We start from the raw sequence: 13064 nt of genomic DNA on the forward strand, positions 1-13064 counted from the left end.
AACCCCTCCCACACCCACACCTTCCACACCCAAAGACCTCCCACACCCACCCACACACCCACCCCCCCACCCCCCCACCGACCAGGCGAATGAAGGGGTCCAGCAGAGGCAGCAGCTGCACCAGGCGATGTTTGTGGCGGTGCGGCTGCGTGTTGGTGAACTGCCGGAAGGTGGACATCTGGGCCAGTGACCAGTAGCGCCCCCACACCTCCTCCAGCACGCCTCGGGCCAGGGCCTCGTCCTCGGCCACACCTGGCCGCAACTTGGACAGGAAGTTGACGGCCATCAGCCGCACGTACATGTCATTCTTGGAGGAGCTGGAAGTAAGAGCACTCTGAGTCAAATCAATCCAATCAAATCAAATCAAATTAAAAACGCTTTATCAATCCACATGGAAAAGAACTTGTGCAATCGCAGGCTCGTTGTAAACACCAACATAAAATGATCATGCGCAACATAAAAAGAGATTACAACTAGTCAAGTAAGAATTCCCAATAGCTGAACTCACTTGGAGAAATGCCATGCATTGTATCAATGCCTTTTCATTTCTTCTTTTTCTTTTTTTTTAAGTATTATTAGTATCATTATTAGAGTAAACACAGACATCCTCCTCCTGATCCTGTCACTGTTGTTGTTCTTCTTCTTCTTTCCGTTACACGACCAACATCGACTTGCCGATGACTGTCGTGGTTCATGCATGCTGGGTATTTTCGTGTCTCTATAACCCACCGATCACTGACATGGGTTACAGGATCTTTAACGTGCGTATTTGATCTTCTGCGTGCTTATACACACGAAGGGGGTTCAGGCACTAGCAGGTCTGCACATATGTTGGCCTGGGAGATCGGAAAAATCTCCACCCTTTACCCACCAGGCGCCGTTACCGTGATTCGAACCCGGGACCCTCAGATTGAAAGTCCAACGCTTTAACCACTCTGCTATTGCGCCCGTCAAGCCCAGCCAACAGCAAAGGGCCATATTAAGACAATGACTGAAAACACAAACAGTTCCAGTAGAAACAAGCAATCACACACACACACACAAACAAAATTCTAGCCACCCCTTAAGTCCCAGCAGCTATGTTGATGCTCTCAATGGCATTCTACTTTACATAATACACACACACAAAAAGCATAAAAATTAAGCCCCACCATGTTCAGAAATTTGTTTGAAAACCCTGCAAGGCAGTCGCCATTTGCAAACGAAGTTTCAGTGATCACATGACCAGCCCAAATATTCATTATGCAATGACCCCTGACCCACAAAGACAGCTGGACATAAAACATTCCTTACAATGCCACCAGACGCACCTCCAACAACAGCCCTTCAGTGGACACCAGGTGAAAAACTGTGTGAAGAAGACCAAGAGAGACATGGGGCAGAACAGACAGAAAAGAACTGAAGGAGAATGGCTATACCTGGGGGAAGCTAGCTATGACAGCACAAGACAGGAGAATGGCTATACCTGGGGGACGCTAGCTAAGACAGCACAAGACAGGAGAATGGCTATACCTGGGTGAGGCTAGCTAAGACAGCACAAGACAGGAGAACGGCTATACCTGGGTGAGGCTAGCTAAGACAGCACAAGACAGGAGAACGGCTATACCTGGGGGAAACTAGCTATGACAGCACAAGACAGGAGAATGGCTATACCTGGGGGAAACTATCTATGACGGCACAAGACAGGAGAATGGCTATACCTGGGGGAAGCTAGCTAAGACAGCACAGGACAGGAGAATGGCTATACCTGGGGAAGCTAGCTATGACAGCACAGGACAGTATCAGTATCAGTAGCTCAAGGAGGCATCGCTGCGATCAGACAAATCCATAAACGCTACACCACATCTGACCAGCAGCGTAACCAGACAGGAGAACAGCTATACCTGGGGGAAGCTAGCTAAGACAGCACAGGACAGGAGACCAGCTAATCCTGGGGAAGCTAGCTAAGACAGCACAAAACAGGAGAATGGCTATACCTGGGGGAAGCTAGCTAAGACAGCACAGAACAGGAGAATGGCTATACCTGGGGAAGCTAGCTACGACAGCACAAGACAGGAGAACAGCTATACCTGGGGGAAGCTAGCTAAGACAGCACAAGACAGGAGAATGTCTATACCTGGGGGAAGCTAGCTAAGACAGCACAAAACAGGAGAATGGCTATACCTGGGGGAAGCTAGCTAAGACAGCACAGGACAGGAGAACGGCTATACCTGGGGGAGGCTAGCTAAGACAGCACAAGACAGGAGAACAGCTATACCTGGGGGAAGCTAGCTAAGAGCACAAGACAGGAGAACAGCTATACCTGGGGGAAGCTAGCTAAGACAGCACAGGACAGAAGAACGGCTATACCTGGGGAAAATAGGGGGAACATTTCTCCAGTTGGAGTTAATAAAGTTATTCTTATTCTTATTCTTCTAGCTATGACAGCACAAGACAGGAGAATGGCTATACCTGGGCGAAGCTAGCTAAGACAGCACAGGACAGGAAACACCGAGAACAGCTATACTGGGGGAAGCTAGCTAAGACAGCACAAGACAGGAGAGCAGCTATACCTGGGGAAGCTAGCTAAGACAGCACAAGACAGGAGAACGGCTATACCTGGGGGAAACTAGCTAAGAGAGCACAGGACAGGAGAATGGCTATACCTGGGGGAAGCTAGCTAAGACATCACCAGACAGGAAAACAGTTAATCCTGGGGGAAGCTAGCTATGACAGCACCAGACAGTATCAGTATCAGTAGCTCAAGGAGGCATCGCTGCGATCAGACAAATCCATAAACGCTACACCACATCTGACCAGCAGCGTAACCAGACAGGAGAACAGCTATACCTGGGGGAAGCTAGCTAAGACAGCACAGGACAGGAGAACGGCTATACCTGGGGGAAGCTAGCTAAGACAGCACAGGACAGGAGAACGGCTATACCTGGGGAAGCTAGCTAAGACAGCACAGGACAGGAGAACAGCTATACCTGGGGGAAGCTAGCTAAGACAGCACAGGACAGGAGAACAGCTATACCTGGGGAAGCTAGCTAAGACAGCACAGGACAGGAGAACAGCTATACCTGGGGAAGCTAGCTAAGACAGCACATGAAGGGCAGCAGTAGAGATCTCTGGCAGAGGCTGTATGTGCCATAAGGCTTGGAGAGGGTTAAGATACAAGATGTCTGACTGAAAGACTGTCACTGTAATACGTATGTTCACAATATGTCATCATGTTTAATGCTGAAACCTTAATTTTAATTTCCACCCGGACAAAAACAGCAGCTGCTATTATGTTCTGTCACCATTTCTTGTTCACAATGAGTGATCATGTTAAACATTAAATGTATGATTTTTTTTCTACTTAAAAAAGTTAAAAGTTTAAAGGTCTCAATCACCTTAAATGGCCAAAGGGGCCTTGGAGTAAAGTGTCTTTCCCAAGAACACAACGCCATGTCAAAACAGGGCCTCAAACTCTGATCACTAACGAGCGCTGGATCAGACGTCTAAAGCCTAGCCGATTCAGCCATGTCACCTCATTACAGGCTATAGAAAGACTGCCTTTGTATTGAACGTCCTTGTCACTTTGCTTACCTGGACAGTATTTCATTCACGGAGCATTCCTCTCCCAGGGTTTCAATGTACGAGCACACATCAAGCCATAATCTGAAAAAGAATGTTAAAAAAAATACGGGTTAGTACACAGACACTAATAATTCACTGGTAAAACAGGCCAACAATGACAAAACAATGAATTCGTAGTAATGATGATATGATGATGATATGGATGTTTATATAGCACCTATCCTCAAGCGGAGACCGTCCCTCACCCCTACCCCCAAACTCTCATCACCCCTCCTTTTCCATTGCCCTTTGATGTCTCTCTTGTGAGATTGATGAATAAATTAACGCCCAACAACCCCGCCTTCACACTTATTCAGAGCCATAAGTCTCTGCTACAGATCTCCTTTACAGTTTCTGTGATGTGGCCTGGTGTCGTGATGGTAGATGTCTCTGCTACAGATCTCCTTTACAGTTTCTGTGATGTGGCCTGGTGTCGTGATGGTAGATGCAAGCAGGCAGCAACCGGTCTGGTGCTGTGATTGGAATGGACTGGTCACTTTTGTAACTTTTGTTAAGAGACTGTGTCAGCCAATTATATATCTGATCAAGTCAGTATGTTGTTGGATCAGTCGTTTACAGTCAAAATCAGTTATAAGAGCACTGTCTGGAAGAACAGGACTTTGGCTGATGGGTAAAAGCTGATTTATATGTTTTTAAACTTCTGAGGACTGTGAGTTTGACATTTATTTTTTGTGCTTTTTAGTATCATAGCAAATATGATTTTAAATGAGAACGGTCTTACTGTATTTCCCACATTATAAAATATCTGTTTCGGTAGTCATAATAGCATGATTATACGCAGTTACCATTAACTATAAAATATATGTTGTTGTTCTGGTATTAGAAATCATCCACGCCTAATTATGGATTTGCTAGTCAAGGCCATCACATCTTGCTGTGACCTTATTATAGATTTAGTTAATCTCCTGACGTGCGGCTGATAGACTTTAAACAACACAAATCAGTTAGACTCCAGGTAATCAGAGTGTTTATGAATACAGCTAATACAGATCTAGTGCAGCAAAGTATTTGTGTGAATGGTCACAAGTAGTGCGATAAACAAACACACTGTTTGGAACAGTCGTCACCATAATGTAGTCAGTGCCTGTAGTGACCTGATTTCAAGACTGAAGTTAGCCATTTGAAGAAAGTGCTGGTAGGTCTATGTGCCTCAAAATGTTCAGATAGCATGACAGTGCATGCGTGCAACACATATTTTCATTCAGTTGTCTCTGACTACAAATTTTATATTTGTCTTAAAAACATTTTAAGTTAAAGGGTTTGCCAGTCAAGGTCATCAGGTTTTACTGTGACTAAATTTCATGTTTAGTGCTAAATCTATTAAGCAAAGTGTCTGAAACGAATAATATATATTACACAACAACACACTGATTGTTTGAAAATCTGTTGTTCAAAGGAAAGACAACATTTAGATCTGCAGTTACAGTGATACGGCCACTGCATGAAGGGTAACCTACTTTCATAGCTATTTGTAGCCAAACGAGGAAAGTGTTAGATGCCTATTGCCTCTCTATGTTCAGATAGAGTCACATTTCATGTATGCAACAGGTCATGCTTTAGCCTCACAAGCTAACTGTTGGGATTTGTTGAGAATTGCTGCTAGCCGCTTAGCAAATGATGTTTTAGAAGACGCCATATTTGTTTACTTCACGTTGCGTGGATTATGAACACATAGGTCCTTCGATGAATTTTTTTGAGTCACACACACCGCAGAATGAAACAATCAACTAAAATATTCCACAGAAAGCCTGAACTTTCAATTAAAATATAAATTTTTCTGACTTTGAGTCAGAAACTTGGCTAAATTCGAAGAATCGATGGGACCCAGCTTAAGTTGCTACTCACTTTGGGTAGCCACTAAAACCGTTGAAAACCGACATCATTCATACGCTATCTTGATCCAGAAGGTCTAGGGGAGACGATCAATGCCTGTTCACTGCTTATTTCCATATATTACTTCGCATATCAGAATTTCCTTGTCTTCACTGCTTTCAGCATGGCAAAAGAGTGCAGTGTTTTTCTACATGGTTTTGACAGGCATGCAGTTTCTGGGTGTTTTGTGCAAAAATACTTACCGACAGCAAAAATAAGACTTTGAAGATGCAATATCTATAAAAATCCTGATGATTTTGGCCCTAAATACTTGTTTTTGTGTACAGCCAAGAATCGCTGGATGCGACTTTAGCCGGGTTTTCGTGTACTGCGTCACAGATGTTGCCTTGTGAGATTGGAAAAATCTCCAGCATTGTGAGGATTCAGCCTGGTTCCGGCCACACCTGTCTACCCACTCTGAATACTGCTGCCCCAGAGTTCGCTGTGGTTCGTGTTGAGGGTAACTTTCGTAAGATATGTCAGCTCTAAAGCTTTTTTCTGTTTAACTTTCCTATACGATGGTCTCACAACATTGGTCTTACAAACACACACACACACACACACACACGAACACCCCCCCCACACACACACACACACACAAACACCACACACACACACACACACACACACACACACACACACAAACACCACACACACACAAACACCACACACACACACACACACACACACACACACACAAACACCACACACACACACACACACACAAACACCAAACACACACACACACACACACACACACACACACACACACACAAACAAACACCACACACACACACACACACACACCACACACACACACACACACACAACCACACACACACAAACACCACACACACACACACAAACACCACACACACACACACAAACACCACACACACACACACACACCACACACACACAAACACCACACACACACAAACACCACACACACAAACACAAACACCACACACACACACACAAACACCACACACAAACACCACACACACACACAAACACCACACACACACACACACACCACACACACACAAACACCACACGCACACACACAACACAACCACCAAAAAACAACCAAACCCCTTCACCTTTCCGCCTTTTTATGCAGTGTCCCGAACATGCAGGCATCCACGATGGTGGTAACCATAGTGACTGCAAGGGCCTTTCCCTCCTCCCCCTTCCACAGCTCACACAGTCGTGCCAGCACCAGGTTCAGCAAGCCTGCCTTCTCCTCACCCACCTCAAAGAACCGCTGTAACACCTGCAATGAAGGACTGGGGGGTTCTGATCTGGACACTTGTATAGCACCTATCCTCGGACAGAGACCAAGCTCTAAGCGCTTTGCAAACATGGGGTCATGTGCACAACAGGCTGCCTACCTGGGTACAGCCGACTGACAGCTGCCATTGGGCGCTCATCATTCGTTTCCTGATGTCATTCAATCAGATTTCAGGCATGCACACATACACACTCAGACAGAAATGTAACATTTTTCGTGTATGAAACCATTGGGTTTTTTTTTTTAATTTACCCCACCATGTAGGCAGCCATACTCCATTTTCAGGGGTGTGTATGCCAGGTATGTTCTTGTTTCCATAACCCACAGAATGCTGACATGGATTACAGGATCTTTAATGTGCATATCTGATCTTCTGTGTGTGCATACACACAAAGGGAGTTCAGGCACTAGTAGGTCTACACATTTGTTGACCTGAGAGATCAGAAAAATCTCCACCCTTCACCCACCAGGCACCGTTACCAAGATTCAAACCTGGGACCCTCAGATTGAAAGTCCAACGCTTTAACCACTTTGCTATTGCAGGTTGTGACACTGCCCTCAAAGAACCGCTAAAACACCTGGAATACATGAGAGGATTGTGACTCTGTCCTAAAAGAACCGTTACAACACCTGCAATGAAGGACTGATGGCTGTAACGCTGACCTCAAAGAACCGCTACAACACCTGCAATACATGAGAGGATTGTGAATCTGTCCTCAAAGAACCGTTACAACACCTGCAATGAAGGACTGATGGTTGTGACGCTGACCTCAAAGAATCGTTACAACACCTGCAATGAAGGACTGATGGTTGTGACGCAGTCCTCAAAGAACCGCTACAACACCTGCAATACATGAGAGGATTGTGAATCTGTCCTCAAAGAACCGTTACAACACCTGCAATGAAGGACTGATGGTTGTGACGCTGACCTCAAAGAACCGCTACAACACCTGCAATACATGAGAGGATTGTGACGCTGACCTCAAAGAACCGCTACAACACCTGCAATACATGAGAGGATTGTGACGCTGACCTCAAAGAACCGCTACAACACCTGCAATGAAGGACTGATGGTTGTGACGCTGACCTCAAAGAACCGCTACAACACCTGCAATGAAGGACTGATGGTTGTGACGCTGACCTCAAAGAACCGCTACAACACCTGCAATGAAACACTGAAGGCATTGACCCCACTAATCTCAAGAAATGGTTAATATCTTCTCTCTTTTTTATCTTTTTTTCAAATATCTTGATGGCTTTCTGTATGGGGGGAATATTCACCAGTCATTTGCTAATTTGTTTTGCTTCACTTTGTTATTCATGATGATGATGGTAGTGGTTATTATCATTAGTAGTAGTAGTAGTAGTAGTACTAGTATCATTTTAGTAATAGCAGTAGTAGTAGTAGTATTGTTCTTCTTGTCATTATTAGTTTCTGTTGTAGCAGTAGTAGCAGTAGAAGCAGTTTGTCCGTTAAGTTACAGCCCTACCCCCTCCAATACAATTATTTGCATAATGCGTCTAAATTATGAAATGTTTGTCATTTTATATTATTCACCCACTTACTTTTCTTAAATCTGTGTGTCCATTGAGGGAATGTCATTCAAAAAATGTCTTTAAAAAACATGAAATGGAATAAAATGAAACAAAAATAAAACAAGATCAGATATAAAACCAAAACAAAATGAAATAAAACAACAAAGAACAGTAACTCTAGCTGGCCCACCTGGGTCATGCAGGCACCCAGGGGACTGGTGGCACCGCCAGAGGACAGCGTGGCCAGGAGGGGAGGCTGCAGCACCATGTGTACGTAGGCCTCCATCTTGAGCCAGAAGCTCCACGACTTGATCTCTTCGTGCACCTTGCCCCAGGCTACCTCCATTGCCTCTGTCACCCCTTCCTCGTCTTCCCCTCCGCCCACAAGCTGCCCACGATTGAAGGAAACATCCACTTTGATAAGAAAACGAACACAAGGAAAAATCCACTTTGACAGGAAAACAAACTGAAGGAAACATCCACTTTGACAGGAAAACAAACAGAGGGAAACATCCACTTTGATACGAAAACAAACAGAGGGAAACATCCACTCTGACAGGAAAACAAACAGAAGAAACATCCACTTTGATAAGAAAACGAATACAAGGAAAAATCCACTTTGATAGGAAAACAAACTTAAGGAAACCTCCACTTTGACAGGAAAACAAACAGAAGGCATCCACTTTGACAGGAAAAGAAACAGAAGGAAACATCCACTTTGACAGGAAAACAAATACAAGGAAACATCCACTTTGACAGGAAAACAAACACAAGGAAACATCCACTTTGACAGGAAAACAAATACAAGGAAACATCCACTTTGACAGGAAAACAGAGGGAAACATCCACTTTGGCAGGAAAACAATCTGAAGGAAACATCCACTTTGACAGGAAAACAAACACAAGGAAACATCCACTTTGATAGGAAAAGAAACAGAGGGAAACATCCACTTTGATAGGAAAACAAGCAGAAGGCATCCACTTTGACAGGAAAACAAATACAAGGAAACATCCACTTTGACAGGAAAACAAATACAAGGAAACATCCACTTTGACAGGAAAACAAATACAAGGAAACATCCACTTTGACAGGAAAACAAATACAAGGAAACATCCACTTTGACAGGAAAACAAACAGAAGGAAACATCCACTTTGACAGGAAACAAATACAAGGAAACATCCACTTTGACAGGAAAACAAACAGAAGGAAACATCCACTTTGACAGGAAAACAAACAGAAGACATCCACTTTGACAGGAAAACAAACAGAAGGAAACATCCACTTTGACAGGAAACAAATACAAGGAAACATCCACTTTGACAGGAAAACAAATACAAGGAAACATCCACTTTGACAGGAAAAGAAACAGAAGGAAACATCCACTTTGACAGGAAAACAAATACAAGGAAACATCCACTTTGACAGGAAAACAGAGGGAAACATCCACTTTGACAGGAAAACAATCTGAAGGAAACATCCACTTTGACAGGAAAACAGAAGGAAACATCCACTTTGACAGGAAAACAAACACAAGGAAACATCCACTTTGATAGGAAAAGAAACAGAGGGAAACATCCACTTTGATAGGAAAACAAGCAGAAGGCATCCACTTTGACAGGAAAACAAATACAAGGAAACATCCACTTTGACAGGAAAACAAACAGAAGGAAACATCCACTTTGACAGGAAAAGAAACAGAAGACATCCACTTTGATAGGAAAACAAACAGAGGGAAACATCCACTTTGACAGGGAAACAAACAGAAGGAAACATCCACTTTGACAGCAAAACATATAGAATCAGTATCAGTATCAGCAGCTGAAGGAGACATCGCTGCGTTCGGACAAATCCATATACACTACACCACATCTGCCAAGCAGAAGCCTGACCAGCAGCGTAACCCAACGCACTTAAAGGAATGCCAACAGCACCTGGTGTTCCCAGGCGGTCACCCATCCAAGTACTAACCGGGCCCGACGTTGCTTAACTTCGGTGATCGGACGAGAACCGGTGTTTTCAACGTGGTATGGCCGTTTTGCAACAACATTCCACACTTGATTTCTCTTACTGCGACAACAAAGTTAACCTGATTCTGACTGATTCGGATTCTGATATTTTTGGAATGCTGGAATGTTCAAGTTTGCATAAATTAACACACAAAACACTAACACAGATCATATGATCTTTAAAATGTGTATTTGACCTTCAGCAGGTGTGTGTGACACGAGGGGGGAGACAGGCACTGGCAGGTCTGCCACCTCTGGTGACCTGGGAGATGGGAACAACCTCCACTCTCAGCACACCTGTGTCTAATCAGGGGGTCACACCCAGGTTAAAGGTCAAAGGTCCCATAGCCTCTCACAGCCACTGGGGCAGTGAACCCACACCCACTGTGTCAAGGCTCAGACTAGGAAGGTGGGGCCCAGTCCTCTCCTTCAGCCATTTCAACCTCCTCCAACCAGTCAGGTACCAATTCACACCTGGTTGACATGAGGAAAATCACAATAAAGATCAGTTTCAGTTTCAGTAGCTCAAGGAGGCGTCACTGCGTTCAGACAAATCCATATACGCTACACCACATCTGCAGAGCAGATGCCTGACCAGCAGCGTAACCCAACGCGCTTAAAAAAATTGCTCTCCCCGGCGGGGAATTGAACCCCGGTCTCCCGCGTGACAGGCGGGGATACTGACCACTATACTACCGAGGAGCTGACAAAGAATAAAGAGTCTTCCCCCAGGACACAACACCATGCCGAAACAGAGCATCAAACCCTGATCACTGGTGAACACTGGATCACATGTCTCACTGATTCTGCTACAGACAGCATCTCAGATTTAACTCACTCTACCCCACAGCTACATACCTGCTACAACTTCCCTGGACCAGAACTACGTCCAGTACATGAGACCACAGCAGAAAAAACAGCGTGGTTCACTAAAATGGTGAAAACCAATGGAGAATTGTTGATTAAATTGGTCAATCAAAACTTTGTTTTCATGCTTCTGGAATGCATGGAGGGTTCAGTTTAGAATGCCAGCCGTACCAAGCAAGAATAAACTAAATCTGAATAGTGTTCTGGTACGAGAATACTGGTACTTGATCCACAGGGAAGAAATGGAGAGGTACAAGTTAACTTGTAAATGGAGTGGAACGAGTTCAAGTCCAGCGCTGTGACCACTCAGCCGTGACCAGCGTACCTGGGGCAGGACCAGCTCCAGGCACTGCATGATGGGAATGTCCGTCTCTCCAGAGCTGACGGAGAAAGCCTCCATGGCATCATGCAGGACCCGGCGTGGGGGCAGCAGAGCCGGGCGCCAAGACAGCAGCACTCGCAGGCACTGCCACTGGCTCATCATGTACTGACACACCTGCCGCCCGTGGTGCGCCAAACCCCCTCTGTCACAACACACACACAGTACACATTCATGGTGCGCCAAACCCCCTCTGTCACAACACACACACAGTACACATTCATGGTGCGCCAAACCCCCTCTGTCCCAACACACACACAGTACACATTCATGGTGTACCAAACCCCCTCTGTCACAACACACAGTACACTTTCATGGTGCGCCAAACCCCCTCTGTCCCAACACACACACAGTACACATTCATGGTGCGCCAAACCCCCTCTGTCACAACACACACACAGTACACATTCATGGTGCGCCAAACCCCCTCTGTCACAACACACACACAGTACACATTCATGGTGCACCAAACCCCCTCTGTCACAACACACACACAGTACACATTCATGGTGCGCCAAACCCCCTCTGTCACAACACACAGTACACATTCATGGTGCACCAAACCCCCTCTGTCACAACACACACACAGTACACATTCATGGTGCGCCAAACCCCCTCTGTCACAACACACACACAGTACACATTCATGGTGCGCCAAACCCCCTCTGTCACAACACACACACAGTACACATTCATGGTGCGCCAAACCCCCTCTGTCACAACACACACACAGTACACATTCATGGTGCGCCAAACCCCCTCTGTCACAACACACACACAGTACACATTCATGGTGCACCAAACCCCCTCTGTCACAACACACAGTACACATTCATGGTGCGCCAAACCCCCTTTGTCACAACACACACACAGTACACATTCATGGTGTGCCAAACCCCCTCTGTCACAACACACAGTACACATTCATGGTGCACCAAACCCCCTCTGTCACAACACACAGTACACATTCATGGTGCGCCAAACCCCCTCTGTCACAACACACAGTACACATTCATGGTGCACCAAACCCCCTCTGTCACAACACACACACAGTACACATTCATGGTGCACCAAACCCCCTCTGTCACAAAACACAGAACACATTCATGGTGCGCCAAACCCCCTCTGTCACAACACACACACAGTACACATTCATGGTGCACCAAACCCCCTCTGTCACAACACACAGTACACATTCATGGTGCACCAAACCCCCTCTGTCACAACAAACACACAGTACACATTCATGGTGCACCAAACCCCCTCTGTCACAAAACACAGTACACATTCATGGTGCACCAAACCCCCTCTGTCACAACACACACACAGTACACATTCATGGTGCACCAAACCCCCTCTGTCACAACACACAGTACACATTCATGGTGCACCAAACCCCCTCTGTCACAACACACACACAGTACACATTCATGGTGCACCAAACCCCCTCTGTCACAACACACAGTACACATTCATGGTGCACC

At 45.4% G+C, this 13064-nt stretch overlaps 1 protein-coding gene and 2 non-coding genes across 3 annotated transcripts in view; all 3 read right to left on the minus strand.

Moving 5' to 3' along the window:
* Positions 1-13064, minus strand: part of LOC143296053 (tRNA (guanosine(18)-2'-O)-methyltransferase TARBP1-like) — a 69231-nt gene that overhangs the window by 24738 nt on the left and 31429 nt on the right. The window contains exons 13-17 of the mRNA XM_076607800.1: positions 11527-11725; positions 8517-8714; positions 6600-6772; positions 3574-3645; positions 83-317 (exon numbers count right to left, since the gene is read on the minus strand). Coding sequence (XP_076463915.1) covers positions 83-317; positions 3574-3645; positions 6600-6772; positions 8517-8714; positions 11527-11725 — 877 coding nt within the window. The remainder of the gene's footprint in view (positions 1-82; positions 318-3573; positions 3646-6599; positions 6773-8516; positions 8715-11526; positions 11726-13064) is intronic.
* LOC143296758 (5S ribosomal RNA) lies at positions 10249-10366 on the minus strand. The gene has a single exon (XR_013057180.1). It is a non-coding gene; the product is annotated as a 5S ribosomal RNA (ribosomal RNA).
* Positions 10965-11036, minus strand: Trnad-guc (transfer RNA aspartic acid (anticodon GUC)). Its single transcript has one exon. It is a non-coding gene; the product is annotated as a tRNA-Asp (tRNA).

This window comes from Babylonia areolata, chromosome 21 (genome assembly GCF_041734735.1).
Source record: "Babylonia areolata isolate BAREFJ2019XMU chromosome 21, ASM4173473v1, whole genome shotgun sequence".
Taxonomy (NCBI): domain Eukaryota; kingdom Metazoa; phylum Mollusca; class Gastropoda; order Neogastropoda; family Buccinidae; genus Babylonia; species Babylonia areolata.